Source organism: Monodon monoceros, unplaced genomic scaffold (assembly GCF_005190385.1).
Source record: "Monodon monoceros isolate NGI ecotype Baffin Bay Population unplaced genomic scaffold, NGI_Narwhal_1 Super_Scaffold_7, whole genome shotgun sequence".
NCBI lineage: Eukaryota > Metazoa > Chordata > Mammalia > Artiodactyla > Monodontidae > Monodon > Monodon monoceros.
In genome coordinates this window covers 15,335,950-15,352,013 of record NW_021703784.1, presented here as the reverse complement: position 1 = coordinate 15,352,013, position 16,064 = coordinate 15,335,950, and the positions used below count along the sequence as shown (strand labels likewise).

The following is a 16,064-nucleotide window of genomic DNA, read 5'->3' as shown; positions in this document are numbered from 1 at the left end:
AAACAAGGACAGAGTGCAAAACATAAAAATAAAATAATAATAAATAATAATAATAATAAAACAAGGACAGAGTGCAAAACATAAAAATAAAATAATAATAAATAATAATAAAACAAGGACAGAGTGATTTCAGAGGCCAGTGCTGTTTGAAAGCCACCATTTTAATGAGAACTTCTTCACCTGTCCTAGACTCCCTCCCCTCAGAAGACTCTCTTCCTGTTGAGAGTCAGTATTTTATACACCCAAACCAACTTCCAAACTCCAGACGTAGCTGTCTTCCACCTTCTCCAGCTCTTCAGAGTTCCAACTTGACATGAGAGAGCATTGTGTGGAGGGAGGGTAAAGACTTTATAGGAAAAAAATGACAATGACATGCCTGATGGTTCATTTCTGGGTTTCTTCGCAGGCCAATTCAAATCCTCCAAAACAAGGTCAAGTAACCCAAGAGGCTTGCGTTTCCGTCACAAACTGTTCAGAAATTGTGCTCAGATCTCTGACTCAGACCAGGTGTCCTCCCCACATGGGCAAGGCCTGGTGGGGAGGCCACTCCAGTCTTTTCCAATAGCAATAAATAACCCCGCGGTCTGAGCAGCGCTGGAGGCTGGCCGGGAACCGCCCACGGCTACTGCTGGGAAGCCAGACCTGTCTCATAGCCCTCCGTCTTCATGTCATTGAACCCCAGTTCCTCGTTTTGGTCAAATGTGCGCTTATAGTGCTCCACCTTCATCTCAGGATCATCTTCCGGTGCGTACACGTTCTGCAAGGCCAAGGACAGACCATCAGTGCCTGTGCCATCCTGCCACCCCCCCCCCCCCCCAGACAGCTTCCAATTCCCACTTTCCCAGGACCTTAAGGAGGTGTTTATTCCTTTTTGTTTTGTTTTGTTTTTGGCTGCACACCATGCGGGATCTTAATTCCCTGACCGGGGATTGAACGTGCGCCCCCTGCAGTGGAAGCACAGAGTCCTAACCACTGGACCACCAAGGAAATCCCTTTATTCTCTTTTTAAGGGCCTCCAACACCCCATGGCTAGGCTCAACTCGTGGGCAGCAACAGAACCCACATGGGCTAGAAGTGGGACTGCAGGGAGAAAAACTTTCTATCTGCACCTTCTTACGAAGAGAGTAGCATAGTCTTAACAGTGGAGAGACCTTAGAACAGTTTTGCCTGACCCATAATAACTGCTCAATAAATGTTAAAGTTACTGTTAATCACCAGAGTATCTCCCTAGTCAGCTTAAAGCCTTTTCCCATCTTGGCCTCTGGACAAGGCACCATTTCTCCTCAATCCACGGTCCAATTTGCAAAATGAAAATGCCACTGCTGGACTTAAAGCTGGGACTCGAGCTAGACTAGAGGAAGAAGGAACCTGGGAGTCTCCTTTTTCCCCCTCTTGACACACACTTACAGTCCCATACACCTTCCCCCTTCCTCTCTTATATTCCAATTTCTGCTAAAAGGTTCCTTGATAAAAAGCAGTTCATTTAGAATTAAGTCTCTCAGTTTCTGGAGAAATGATACATATTTAAGGAAGGTCAGAAAAGATATCTCTGTGAAATACCAGGGAAGGTCTACAGTACCTGCAAGTAGCTGTTTCCTGCTGGATCATCCATAACAAAGTGGGCCTTCATGTTACCCTCAATGATCTAAAGGAGACAGAATACAGCATGAGCATGTAAATCTTACATAGCTGCTGGCAGGAAGGGACTATGTCTGCCACACAGAAACCAACGCAATTTACACTGCAGAATCCCCCAACGTTTTAAGAATTGGTGAAATGAAGGTGCCTCTAGAGGTGGAGTGGAGAGAATCTAAAATAAAGACTGTCTGACAGCTATTTAAGAAGCAATCCGGCATCCCTAATCTCCTCTCCCATTCCAAACAGACCAACGACTGCCCTTGCCCCACCCCAATAAAAGAGAATTCTGTGGAGAAGTTACCACAGCACACTATGGACAGGGGGACACTCGCCCAGTTGAGGGTAGAGGGAAAGAAATCAAGAACAGAAGTCAATGTACCCTTATTGGAAACAGACATACACACACCCCAGCCCTCTTCCCACACTCAGCTCTCAGAACACTGCCAGCCAAGCCTCCACCCTCAAGACAGGAAACGGAACACCCACTGATGGGAATCTGACCAGCCCAAGAGGAAACACCTAACAACTCTGGCACTGGAGTTACCTCAACAAAATGGCCAAGCTAAATCCCCCTCCAACGAGCCCAACGTCAGCAAGACTCACCCCACTCAGATGTTTTAGTCCTCTACTTTTAAATAGACAACCAATGATTACCAGACATCTGAGCAAAGCCCATAATATTGAAAGACAGAAATCAAATGGGAAAAAAAAACTTAAGAGGAAATGGAAACTATGCGAGGAAAATAAAACGTCAAAAAAACCCCACAAAAACCCAAAATTAATATTCTCAAAGAGAAAAAAATACTACAACCTTAAAACAACAGGATGCTATTTTTTTAAAAGGAGGAGAAAGTATTGAAAGACCAAAAGCCACTTGGAAAATAAAAATGTCAGTGAAAATGAAAAACTCAATTGAAGGGTTGGAAAATTAAGATAATCTCCAAGAGTAGAGCAAACACAAAGAAACTGAAAACAGGACAAAAAAATAAGTAAATTACAGAAGACCAGACAAGTCAGTCTAACATCCAAAACATAGGGATTTCAGAAAGAGAGAACAGAGGGGAAGCAATAGAATACTTTTTAAAAGCTTCCTAGAACTGAGCCACATGAGTTTCCAGATTCAAAGCACCCACCAAGTGCTTAGCAACAATGGTTGAAAATTGACCCATGTACACCAAGTCACATCCTGAAATTTTACATCACAGGGGACACAAAAGTATCACAAGAATAGGTCACAAACAAAAGATAGGGAATCAGAATGCCTTCAAACTTCTCAACAGCCAAACTGGGAAACTGAAAGACATTAGTGGGAAACTGGAAGACCTTAGAAATTCTGATAAAAAATTATTTCCATCCTAGAATTCTATTCCCAGCCATTAATCTAATATAAGAGTAGAATAAGGACTTCCCTGGTGGTGCACTGGATAAGAATCCACCTGCCAATGCAAGGGACACAGGTTCGAGTCCTGGTCTGGGAAGATCCCACATGCTGCGGAGCAACTAAGCCCGTGCGCCACAACTACTGAGTCTGCACTCTAGAGCCCGTGAACCACAACTACTGAGCCCACGTGCCACAACTACTGAAGCCCACGCGCCTGGACCCCGTGTTCCACAAGAGAAGCCACCGCAATGGGAAGCCCATACACCACAAGGAAGGGTAGCCCCCACTCGCCGCAGCTACAGAAAGCCCGTGTGCAGCAACGAAGACTCAGTGCAGCCAAAGTTAAAATATTAATTTTTAAAAAAAGGTGGAATAAAAAAATTTTCAGACATGCAAAGTCCCAGAAATTTTACTTCCCATGCATTTTCTTAAGAAGCTACTGGACAAGAGGCTCCAACAAAAAAAAGGGAGAAAACCAAGAAAGGAGATGGCATGGGATATCAGAAACCAAGAGAATCCCCAACATGTCGGTTAGATGTTTATATGTGGCAAGAAAGGGTATGCAGCTTCTTGTTCACTGGAGCCCCAGGACCACAAGCACTGACCGGCCAGAGTCCTCTCACCTGGTTCAACTTCTGGCTAAACTCCTGCAGTTTCTCTGTCTGGCCAGGACTGGAACTGTCGCCCAGTGTAAAAGGGTTCTTGGTCACCTGCAATAAATGGCATCCAAACTGCTAGAATACTGGCTCCATGTGTGATAGGCTTAACCATAAACCTGGTGCAGGGTGACAGGGGTGCCTGTCAGGGAAGCTTGGTCGCAATTTATGCCGCACCGCCTTTCTGACCTAGGCGGCCACCCCTAAAACCGTGTGAATTAATCTGCCAAGATGATAACGGGCAACGTGAAACAAAAACTATAGAAATGTTCTTAAATATGATCTCTAATCCTCATTGGAAGAAGTGCAAAATAAAGTATAATTTACAAAGACAAAATGCCCGACGACTGATAACCAGTTAAGCAAAATGATTCATTACGAGGATAAACATATGGGTTAAGTCAACACACACATATATATGTATGTTCGGGACTTTTTTAGGTGCTGGAAGGACCCTCATGACCCCATTTTACAGTGAAATAAATGACTTATCCAAAACCGCAAAATATCTACATCAGCCCAGAATTAGGTGTGAGAATTTCCATTCTGAATTTCCAACAAACTTATCATCACAATCCAAAATAATATTTAAGCCTCTCAAATCAGCTTTAAAGCAAAGAAACCTCAGTTATCAGCTCCAAAAACTAGGACCTTTGCAGCCTTCCAGTCCCTTCCCCACAGCTGCACTGCGGAAGATGCCATGCACTATACTCAGGGGACTTACCAGTTCCTGGATGTCTTTCAGTATCCCCTCCAGTGTGGTGAACTTGCCCCCGAGGACAGCCATTCCCAGTTCAAATTCCAGCTCTGGGATTTCCATACTACATGTCTCGGACTGTGAGATGAGAGATCAAATTAGGCTTTAAATCAGGAGCTGCTAGAGAAAGCTAACCAGAGTCCTCCTGCCAAATTAGTACCACCAGTGATAACCTGGGGACAAAGTCAGCTGTCCCAGTTTTCTCTGAATCTCCAATTAAAGCTAGACTCACTCCTAGAACCAACCTTAAAAGGGGGCATTCTGAGTCATGGCTCCAAGCTGGCAGACATCCTGTCATTAGAGATCAGAAACAAGGGCCCTCACAGACACTAGAGGCAAAAGGCTGCCAAGTCATCAGAAAGAGCTTAGGGGTCACCTTCTGAATCTGCACTTCCTACCATGGATTAACTCTGCTCAGGGATCCTCAAACCCAAGAAAGTAAGGAGGTACTTCACAACGCCAGGACATGATTGAGAAAAGACAAATTCCCCCTCGACAGAGGCAGCCATGTGCAGAGAAGAGTCACTTCCCCAAGCAGGTTGTTACCTTGAGCAGGTCTCTAGTCATATCTGAGGGATCAGTGATGTAGAAGGTGATCCTGGTGCCCAAGGGCTCTACTGCTCCTCCAGACTTCACCTGCAACAGACAGCAGTGCCAGGAGAAACAGCAGAGGAGACACCCATCCTCACCTGGTGCGGGGAGACCCGGAAGGGCTGGGGGAGTAGGCTTGGACCTCCAATCAGGCCCACTAATGGCTACCAAGGACAGTGCTTTCTAAACCAACAGTGGCAGCAGTCACCCAAACCAAAATCACTGAAAGCTGGCCAGGCGCAGAGTGCCCAGCACCGGCAGCCTGCCAAAGATTCACCCCAGATTGCCAAGAAACTGAATTCACGGTTAAAAAAATGACTCTTGGGGCTGAAAGGGACTTCCAACTGCAACTAGTGTGTAGATTCCCTTTATAATTTTCTGGTTTAAGAATTGAAACAGCTTATGCTTGAATACACTCAGGAAAAGGGAATTTACAACCCTCCAAGGCAGCCCACTCTATATTCAGATAGACCTAGAAAGTTTTTTATTACTGAGTCAAAATCTGCCTCCCTGCTCTTCCATCCCTCTGAGCTGTAGGTCAAAAAGTAGTTCTCTCTCTTCCATATAACCAACTTTGAATGCCTTCAACAAGTTATGCTATCTCTAACTTTTCTTCTCTAAGCTAATTTCTAGTTCAAGAGCTCCTCACCCTAAGCAGCTTCAGAAAGGATGAAAGCTACTCTTCCCAAACGATGAAGCCCACCCACCTCATTGGTCCGATGGCCGCAGTTCTCGCAGTTGGTAGCCATGATGATAACCTCCTTAAAGTGGGGAATTTCTGGAAGATGGAATTAAGGAAATCTGCTTCCAGGACAGCAAGACCACCCTGTGGGGAAGAACAAATCCGAACCCCACAAACACACAGTTGCTGGTCCCAGGACTGCAGGAAAGAGATCACAAGAAGCAGCGTAACTCAGACAGCCCCCCAGAAGAGGGCAAGGTCACCACCCACGGCGATCACTGTTCATCAGTGTTTGATGACATGGCTCAGGCCACACGCAGGAGCCTAGAGACCATGGCCTAATTCTCTCTTTGAACCCAAAAGCCAAGGTGCACGGTCTCATCAAAGGCAACATCCCTCTCATCGCTCAGAATAAAGCCTTGTGCTTTCCCTGAAGGGAGTACTCTCCAGCTTGAATATAATCTTCATGCCTGAGTCAGATGAAGAGCAACCCAACTGCCCGACAAAAGATACGAACTAGCTTCATGTTGGTCTGGGCCGGAGCATTGCATTCCGGGCAGTTGGTGTTGAAGTGGAGCACCTGGAACACAACAGGGGGACGTAGAGTGAGCCCTCCCAAGCAGGTGAAACCTGCTCAGGCTGGCGACATTCAGCTGGTACACTGGCGGCCACCCGTGAACAGCGTCAGTCTCAGCCCACCACTCTGCTCCTTCCTCCACAGTTGCCAATGTGACTCACTTCATTTCTGAGATCTTCCTCTTCTGGTTTCTCTTCTGGTTCCTCTGCCTAAAGTAGCAGAGATGCAAATCATATGTTGGCACACAGACCTCAGCCTCGCCAACACCCTGTTCCAGAGTGAGAGAAAATGCTCTGGCTTGCTTACGTCAGCTGCCACCTCGTGGGTTTAACAGAGAAGTTGGAAAGCAAAGCCCCAGGCAAGGGAAGAACAGAGCTTAGGATAGGATCACAGCCACTGCTGTCCTGTGTTGCAAAGTTTACCCAAAGTCCTTAAGTGAGCTAGAGCGGAGGCACACACATGCTGAGATAGCGTACACAGGGCGGCAGCAGCAAAATAAGTTCCCACTGACTCCCAGCAATCGGAGTGCAAGATAATTCCAGAGCATTCTTCTGGCTTCTTCAGTGCACTTACCTGGAGCCCCAGCATCTCTTCCTGCTGTACAGTCCGATTATAGTGTGTGATCACCAGGGCATCATCTTTCCGGGGAGCATGTGGGTTTTCCACAAAGCTGTTCCCTGAGGGATCATCAATGATCTAACAGATGGGTAAAGAGAGAGCAGTTATAACAAGAAATCATGTACGATCCTCCACCTACCATCAGACCACGGAGGCGCCACAGAAAAATCTCAGACTGTCTTAATGGTCCCTCCTACCCTAAATCTAGGGCACCTGGAGTCCCTCAGTACTCACCAGGGTGAAAGGAGAGGCCACTTGCTTTAGCTCCTTCAGTTTGACAATGAACTCATCAATTCTTTCAGCCATGGCTTCTTCATTCGCCTGACAGGAACAAAGAGTAAAAGATCAGCCCTGGGGATAGAACTTATGCCCCCATCAGTTCCGACAGGAAGTCACCACCTGTCTTAGTGTGACTGGGAACAGAGACTCAGGCTTCACAATAAGAGGTAGCAAATAAGTTTGAAGTTTATGGGCGGTGCCAGATGAGCCTCATTTTCTCACTCATTCAGCCATTTAGTCCAGGCATTTGTGCCAGGTTATAGATAACAGTAAATAAACCAGAGCCCTCTCATGGGGCTCCACAGCCAGTTAAGAAGACAGATGACTAAATTTGCAATTATATTATTTCATACATATATATATATGTATATATGAAATGTCATAATAAACATAAGATACAATGGAACACTCAGGAAGCACAGATAAGCCCAAGAATATCAGGAAAGGGTCTTTGGAGGCAATGTTACAGTGTCTGTCTGAGAAGAGGCCTCAATGTACAGTGGGGGAGGGGAAGTGGAAAGGATAGTGGTACAGCATATGCAACATCCAGGCAGCTATAACATCGCTGTGTGCTTCCCCACAAAGTTCTCCAACATTCAATCAGAGACAGCTCAGCCACGTGGGAAGGGGAACAAGTGTACATAAATAATTTTTCCTTGAGCTGCCGCCATCAGAAAACCCCAGCTCACCCTTCGTGAGGGCTGATCCAGCTTCAGGCCAGAGACAGCACGGCTGATCAATCCTTCAACAGTAGTCAGAGCTGGTGAGGAAGAACAAAAGACTGGTCAGTCTTCACTTCGCTATCAAGTGCCTGCAGGACCCTGGGCAGTTCACTTGAACCCTCTGGGCCTTGTTTTCACCTGTAAAATAAGGAGGCAGGGAACAAGGTTCCATTCACCTCTAACTCATTCTGGTTTTTCTGTAAGATGATGTGGAAAAACCCGGATGAAGCTTTTGGCCAACCCAATACTATCTTAAGCTGCTTTACCTAAGCTTTTCTGCTTCTGTTAAACCGATGAAGATCACAGTGATGTGGCCAAACCCACACACAAGCCACTAGACCTGGCACCAGGAGTTTTGCAAGAAAGTAAGATTTGAGCTAGGCATGAACAGTGCAAACACTCTGACCTTAAACTTACCTCCTTTCTGGCTGAAGGCAGGAATTTCAAAATCCAGCTCTGGGATCCTTGTGGTGGCAAAGTCAGTCTTCACTACTTCTCTGTTCATGTCCTGGGCAGAAAGAAAAACCTTCAGTCCACAGAGGTCTCAACAATACAGGTTCTTCTCAGGAAATAACAAGAGTGCCCCCCTCCAACCACCGCCCTCAGAGGCCCCAGCCCAGCTGTCTCTTCCTCTCTCCACTAGGGGGAGTCCGGACTACTCCTGCGGAATAGTACCTCGATGTGAAAACCAGCTACCGAAACGATGAGTACTATTCATAACAACTACTGCTCATTTGATACTTTCTGACAAAGTTTACAAAGCGCTTTCACAAGTCTTACCTCACCTGAGCAGATGACAGCACCAACGCCATTTTACAAAGGAGGAAACTGAGGCTTGAACACTTAAGTGGATTTATTTGAGGTCCGACCACCTGGACCAGAGCTCTGACTCCAGTCCCCAAGCTTTCTCTAGGACACTAGGGTAACTGCTCTGGGCTCCTCTCACCTCCTGGGCCCTGACGGTCAAAGTATAGCGCACTCCCTGGTCCTGTATCCTGCCTGCCGACTGGATCTCCGTGTTATTCCAGCCACAGTGCTCGCAGGAAAAGGAGCTCACGATTATTTCTCTAAAGAAGGGGATCTCGGTGAGTAGGAGGCGCGTCATGCCCTAGGGAAGCAGAAGACAGGGAAAGAACCAATGAAACTCCCATCCCCCATCTACTGACCCCCGGGCGTGCCTCGCATCCGGGTCCCCAACTGGACCAGCCTGGCCAGGTCGCCGACCCCCGCTCCTCCCCTCCTCAGACCAACCCTCCAGCCGCCCGTGGCCGCGCCCCCGCCTCACATTACGGTAGCAGTTCATGCACAGCGACTCGATCTCGGTAGGCTGCTGCTCCTCGTCATCAGCGCTAATAGGCCGGAACAAGTGCCCCGTCCCGGGCTGTCGGGCCTGGACGGGCGAGGGGGCGGCAGCAGCCGCCGGGAGCCCGGGATCCACAGCCCCACTGGCCAACATGACCACGCGCTGCTCAGGCCCCAACTTCGGTCGTCTGCGCCTCTCTTGGCCCCACCCCTTCCTCCGGCACTTCCGCCAGCTACCGCCCCGCCCATCCTTAAAGAGGCCGAGGACTCTCCTCGGAGAACAGTACCTGACACGCGGCCTTCCAGTTGCCTGGATTTTTCGGTCCAGACTTCCAAAGCCAGCCGGATCCAGGCTTTGCCTCCACCTCAATTCAGGCGTCACTGCCCCCAGGGCGTCCTCTCAGACCCAGGGCAGTATTTTGCTCCTTTGCAATAGCTCCTCCGTACTGGGTTCTAACTATTAGTCCACAAGTCTAACTCCGAGAGGCTTGACGGCAAGGGGCCTGGCCGTCCATCGGTATCCCTGAGGAGGTGCGCTCCTCCCTGGGTTTGCTTGGATCCGCCGTTGGGCCAGATGCTGCCTAGGCTCTAGATCACCCTCCCTTTGTCCCTCAATCTGTCTCCATTTCTGTTCTTCTCACTCCCTGTTTCTGTCCTCATAAACACCTGCCCAAATTCCTGCCTCAAATACACGGCCCTCACTTTTACCCCTATTGGCTCATCCCCACCATATCCAACCCCAGCTGACTCACCCCTCCTGATCTCCTAACCACCAACAACAAAAACACCTCTTTGGGGGGTAAACTTTCCTTTCCAGCACCTCCTCTCCCTGGGCACCTTTCTCCCACTTCTGGTGCTAAATCTAGGGTGTCATGGAAGAGATCCAGTCTGCAGGCATGATGAGGCCAGATTCAGATGGGGTCTGTGCTATGAGGGAGTGTGGCAGTGAGAACTCTGTGCAGGGTGGGCTAAGCCGGGAGGAAAGGGTGCTGCCCTGGATGTTCTAAGGGTACTGGACTGGGTGTGTTTACCCTTTCCTCTCTCCTCTTCCCTCCACTTCAGCCACCCCCAATTTCAGACTTTCCAGGGAGCTATGAGGAGTTTGGTGGCCCCCAAGTGAATATGTACATGGGGAATGGGGGTGGGAGTATGAGTTTGAGGGTCCAAGAAGAGGGTCAGTCATAAAAAGAGGGACAGTCAAAAAAGAGGCCATTCAGGGGCTTCCCTGGTGGCGCAGTGGTTAAGAGTCCGCCTGCCGATGCAGGTCCGGGAAGATCCCACATGCCGCGGAGCGGCTGGGCCCGTGAGCCATGGCCACTGAACCTGTGTGTCCGGGGCCTGTGCTCCGCAACGGGAGAGACCACAACAGTGAGAGGGCCACGTACCGAAAAAAAAAAAAAAAAAAAGAGGCCATTCAAAATCTGGAACAGCCGGGACAAAGAAGACAGGCCACCTCAGGGGCCTATACCTCATGCACACCGTCCTGTGGTAAGCAGGCTGGTGAACAATGCAGGTGCAGAGGAAGGGTCTCTAACCCAGGCACACCACAGGTGTGACAAACAGCTGTCAGCCCAGCCAGAGGAACACCCCTCCGATACAACTGGATTAGGAAGAGGTCAATGAGAAAGAGTAGCGAGGGATGAAGGCGGGTGATGGGTGTGCTTTGGGGATAGTGGTGAGGCCACTGCTTTCAGACGTAGTCCAAATGAGAGTCACACCAGGCAAATAAGCTTCCATCATAAGCATCTATTTCATTTGTGTCAGAAATCTAGACTTGCGCCTGGGAGTCGGGAGGGAGGGGCCAGAGATGGGGAGGGCACACAGTAGGCTCCCCAGAGAGTTTTAAGTAGCCCTCACAGATTGGAGGGCTCAGTCAGCTGTTTAGATGTAGTGCTATGTAAGGAAATCCAGGCTCTGCTCCCTCCCATCACGACCCACACCATTTGTCCGCACCGGCATCAGCCAGCAGGGATATATACACACACACCATCACATGTTCTCTTCATCATATTTTCTGCTCTTTCTCCCTTCTCTTCCCCCAACAGAAGCTGTCATGGCAGACCTGGGGAGAAAAGAGCTCCTCTCTGTGGACCAGCTCTAGCAGTGGCCACCAGGTGGCCAGAAGTGATCAGAGCCTGGCCCTGGGAAGAAGAGGCACGGGCTTCCAGCACCATGGCAACAGGCTTGCACATAATGACCCTGCACATACAGTGCCTCCTTCCCGCCCTCTCCCGCCACCCCAGAATGGAGCAACTCAGGAGGATTCCCAAATGAGCACGGGAAGCCGGGTTTGCAAAGCCTGGTGAATGTAATGCATCCGGACGGGGGAATTGCAGGTGGCTGGATGGCCTAGGACAACAGCCCTTTGGGTGACCTCAGCTATCCTGTGCAGGGCCCTCCACCCTCTGCCCAACAGGCCACTGTCAAGGACATAGCTATGTTAGAGGTTCAGATCTTGGGCTCCCCAGACAAGAATCTGGGACGTGGACAAGTAGACTCTCAGGGCTCCCCCAGATGGCCAGGACTATGGTCGCGAAGGCTGTAGTTGATGTCTTCCCACAGGTCGTCGAGGCGAGCCTGCAGCTCGCTCCTGGCCTTGCCTCGGTCCCCTTGTAGGAATTCTGGAGCGAAGGCGCTGTGGCCTGGCGGAGGCGGCGCCAGCTGCTGCTGGATCTGCTTGGTCTCTTGGTCAATGGCGCGGGTGAAGGCGGCAATCTGCAGGAAGGTGTCGTGGCGGAAAGCCTGGAGTCGTTGGCGCACCTCCTGAGACAGCACCTGGGGGTCCGGCTGGGCCTCTTCCTCCGCACCGTCAGCACCGGCGCCAGCAAAGACGCTGAGCTCTTCGCGCAGCTGGTCGAGGTTCTGCTGGATGCGTGTGTGCAGGGCCTTGGCCTTGAGCGTAAGCTTGCGCGAGAGCACCTGCACGCAGCGGCTGAGGCGCGCCGGGCTGGCGGCCGCGTGCGGCGCCACGCTGCGGTGCAGCTCCTGCACGTGGTGCCCGATGCCAGTCACCAGGCGCTCCGCGTACGGGTGGAAGAGCGCCTTGACGCGGCCAGTGTGGTTTGCCACGCGGTCCTGCAGCTCCTGCAGCAGGCTCCGCGCCTCTTCCACGCCCCCCAGCAGCTGGGCCTTGGTGCCCTCTCCGACCACGCGCAGCTGCTCCTGCAGCTCCTGCACGCGCAGGGCCACCTGCTCCATCAGCTCCACTGTGTAGGGCTGCAGCTGCCGCCGCAACCCCTCCAGGTGCCAACCCACGCGCTCGTGCACCTCCGCCATGTAGGGCTCCAGACGCTCCCTCACTTCCTCCAGCTCCTCCTGCAGCTGCTGCCGCATGCCCACCGGGTCGTGTGGGAGCCCGGGAGGCTCCCTCCCCTGCCCATTCAAAGGGCCCAGCTTTTCCAGGAAGTTCATATTGCTGACGTCTGGCTCAAGTCTGTCTTTCAGGCTCCTGGGGAAGGAGACAGACAATCAGGCCATCAGACTGCTAGCGCCCTCATCTCCTTTGCCCCAAAGACGTCACTCACTGATCCTATGGAGAAACCAAGGATGCAGGGCGGTGGCCCCAGAGCCGGGTCTCCAGTACTAACCCAAGCCAACCATGACTCCTCCCACAGGAAGTACAAACACATGGCACACGCATATCCAGGTGAACACTTCCCAATTCCTTGTGCACGGAGGCACCTGGCCTCTCACATAATCCTTTCGTTCTGGAGGCTGCAATGGGGGGTCCTCTCCCCTGCTCCCTGGTCCCACGCCTCAGCGGGCATGGAGGCAGCAGCTAAAGAGAGATCAAAGGCGGAGGCTGCCGGCAGGGGTTGCTGAACAGCCCAGGAAGACCAGGATAGAGGGCAGAGCTAGCACCGCTCTGTTCTCTTCCCAGGGAGGACCACAGGTTGAGCAATCAGGCACTGCATCATCCCACCCTCTGGGTGTCTTCTCCCTTTGCCCGCACCCCTTGCCCTGGCCACTCACGTGGGCTCCCGTGCCAGCTTCTGCTGCTGGATCTGCTCCACCCTGCCTTTGTCCGTGCTGCTCTGGCTGAAGTAGTCCCAGAAGCCTTTCCGTGCCTGGGTGATTGAAAGCACTGTGGAGAGGGAGCGGGTGAACAGGGGCTGGGTTTCCTCCCCCAGGGTGGACAGACCCCTCAGTCCAGCCTCCACCCACACCTCCACAGTGAAGTCAGGGTTGGAGACCCACCTGAGAGGAGGGCCAGAGCCCAGGTCAGAACTGCAGCCACACTTGTCATGATGTTCTCTGAGAAGAAAGGTGAATGGAGGCCTGGTGAGAGTGAAGAAGCAAAGAAGGGACACCTCCCATGGGACTTGCCCCAAATCTGTTAACCCTCCCCTGGGTGTAGGGAGCTCAGAGCTATCAGGGCTTAAGAGGACTGACCTAGTTGAATGTGGCTGGGAGGGAAAGGGTGTCTTCCTGGGATGGGTTGGGGGGCTCCTTTTTCACCTCGTCACATCATATGGAGTTTGTGGAGCTCAAACTGCTTTGTAAAGGTTCCCCCCCGACCCCACCCCGCCCAGGAGACCCCAGGAGCAGCTCCCTCAGCCACTTCTGCCACCACTCCCCTGCTCACCTATTCCTGCCCCCATTTCATGGCTGGGAAAACTGAGGTATCCCAGGGGTGGGGGAAAAAGCTACTCTGCCAAAGTGCTCCAAGAGGAGGTCCTTAATTCTTAGTTCCCACCCACAGCTCTCTGCTCAGTCCCCTCCCTTAGGACTCCGACCCACATCCCTCTGCCCTGGCTGCTCACCTGCTCGGTTCTGGGCACAGAGAGCAGACATTCCGCTTTATAGTCCAGGGCCTGGGCCTCTGGCAACAATTGCTCTGAGTAAATACCACGTGGAGGTTCAAAGAAGGATGACCTCAGCTGCCTCCCAGTGCTTACCTCCTGCCCTTTCCTGGTACCCAGGGGGTTAATGAGTACCCTAGTATCTAGATGCTGCCCCAGTAGAAAAGTGCTTCCTGGAAAGTTTTACAAGGAGTGGGCCTGAACTCCACACCCAGTTCCCCCAAACTCCTTGACCTCCAACATTCCTGTGGACCTACTGGCTGACCCACCAATAGAGACAAGCCTGTTTGTCTGCTGAAGGCCCGGCTCTTACTCAACTGCCCAGAAGCACTGTGCCCCAGCCAGACAGGGACAGTGTCCAGCTGCCTGAACCTGAGCAGCCCTTGACACCTCCACCACGGGCTACTCAGGCAGCCTGGGAAGAGCCAGCATTTATAGGGTTGAAGACCCACCCACCTTCCACTTTATGAAATAATCCTGGAACAAGCTGGGGAAGTTTGATGGGGTGAAGATGACATCATGAGAGGCATCTGGGCCAGGGACATTGGGCCCAAAGAATGGGAGCAAGAGGAGGATTCTCCCCATGGGGAAAGGCTGAACTCCACCCACAGGGCCTCTGAGGAGGAGAAGCCAAAAAGCCCAGACTTCCTCTGATGATACGCCCACTCCATATACTTAAACACACACATTCATAAACTCCTGGTTTTTGCTTCTAAATGTATCTTGAATCGATCTCCTCCCCTCCATTTCCACCACTGGTCATTTTACCACACCACTGTCTCTCACCTTGATCACATTTGTAGCCCCCAGCAGGTCTCCCTGCCATGGTCCTCCCTATTCAGTCCGTGCTCTGCTGTGGCTGTCCCAACCCACTTCTGGCCTCATCTCCTGCCGCACAAACCCCTGGCATTCCCTGAGCATACCGCCTCTTTCAGGACCCTAAGCCTTTGTACCTGCCGTTCCCTCTGTTGGAAATATTCCTTGGTGAACTTATATTCATTTTTTTCAGATTTAGTTTGTATTAGTTAAGATTCGGCTTAGCTGCAAATGATGGGAAAAAAAAAAAGGAGAAAGAGAATAGCTTAAACGAAATGGAATTCTGTATCTCTCTTATGTAAACATAGGCCAATCAAGGCTCCTTCTGTCTTGTTGTACTATCATCCTCAACAAAAGCCTCGTGTCCAAGTTTCAGCTGCTTCAGCTCCAGCCATCAAGTCTACCTCCCAGCCAGCAGAAAGAAGGACATGTACACTTCCTTTAAAGACACATCCCAGAAACGGGTCTTACCACTTTTACTGACACCCCATTGGTCAGAACATAGTCACATGGCTACACTTAGCTGAAAAGGAGAATGGGAAATGTAGTCTTTATTCTGGATGGCTGTATTCCCAGCTGGGAAAGAGCTATATTACTCAGGAAGAAGAGAAGAATGGATTTGGGAGGACATGAGTAGGCTCCACTGCACAGCTCCAGTATCACTCTAAATGCCCTCTTCTGCCCTCACACTTCTCTGGAGACAGACGATTCCATATTAACCATAGAACATTTTGTATATTCCTGGAGTATCGCACTTATTATCCTGCAGTGCAATGATTCATTGACATATGTGAGAGCTCTCTGAGTGCAGGGACTTTGTCTAATTCATCTCCATGTCCCCCTATTATGTTTGGCACAGCACATATTAAATGACTTGTCCATCATTACACAGTAAGAGGTGCAGCCAGAATTGGAACCCAGGTAGCTAAGGCCAGCGTAGGATGGGGCAGAAAGGGTAAAGAGACAACAATCAGGTCATGAAAAGCCGTGTGCAAGCAGTCACTGAAGGGTATATGATGGAAAGATCACTCTGGAGGGCAGCAAGACAGAAGGTGAGGAGACTGCTCAGAGGCTGTTTGAGTAACCTGAGAGATGACGAAGACTCTGAACTAAGGCATAACAATGAGGATTGGTAGGAGAGAATATATTTGAAGGATACTGAAGTGGTGAACTGATAGTACCTGCTGACTGGTTGGATGAAGGAGGTGAAGGAGAGGAAGGAAACTAGATGCTTCCCAGGTTC

General features: G+C 50.6%; 2 protein-coding genes across 8 annotated transcripts; both read right to left on the bottom strand.

Moving 5' to 3' along the window:
• Nucleotides 1–146: 146 nt before the first annotated feature.
• ZPR1 (ZPR1 zinc finger) lies at nucleotides 147–9,403 on the bottom strand. Its single transcript, XM_029208261.1, has 14 exons — nucleotides 9,187–9,403; nucleotides 8,848–9,009; nucleotides 8,319–8,409; nucleotides 7,869–7,939; nucleotides 7,135–7,221; nucleotides 6,856–6,978; nucleotides 6,444–6,491; nucleotides 6,219–6,285; nucleotides 5,731–5,801; nucleotides 4,979–5,068; nucleotides 4,400–4,510; nucleotides 3,643–3,729; nucleotides 1,580–1,645; nucleotides 147–757 (listed from the first exon to the last, which is right to left on the bottom strand). The coding sequence occupies exons 1-14, from the start codon at nucleotides 9,355–9,357 to the stop codon at nucleotides 623–625; spliced, it is 1,380 nt and encodes a 459-aa protein (XP_029064094.1). The 5' UTR covers nucleotides 9,358–9,403; the 3' UTR covers nucleotides 147–622.
• Nucleotides 9,404–11,492: 2,089 nt separating this feature from the next.
• Nucleotides 11,493–14,351, bottom strand: APOA5 (apolipoprotein A5). 7 transcript variants are annotated; one of them, XM_029208266.1, is made up of 4 exons: nucleotides 14,275–14,351; nucleotides 13,401–13,457; nucleotides 13,176–13,287; nucleotides 11,493–12,651 (listed from the first exon to the last, which is right to left on the bottom strand). In XM_029208266.1, exons 2-4 carry the CDS (start codon nucleotides 13,447–13,449, stop codon nucleotides 11,703–11,705), a joined length of 1,110 nt encoding a protein of 369 aa, XP_029064099.1. In that variant the 5' UTR covers nucleotides 13,450–13,457; nucleotides 14,275–14,351; the 3' UTR covers nucleotides 11,493–11,702. The 7 variants fall into 7 exon arrangements, with proteins under 7 accessions (XP_029064099.1, XP_029064097.1, XP_029064095.1 ...); XM_029208264.1 differs by lacking the exon at nucleotides 14,275–14,351 and adding an exon at nucleotides 13,967–13,987; XM_029208262.1 differs by lacking the exon at nucleotides 14,275–14,351 and adding an exon at nucleotides 13,967–13,983 and having other exon boundaries at nucleotides 13,401–13,481.
• Nucleotides 14,352–16,064: the final 1,713 nt, after the last annotated feature.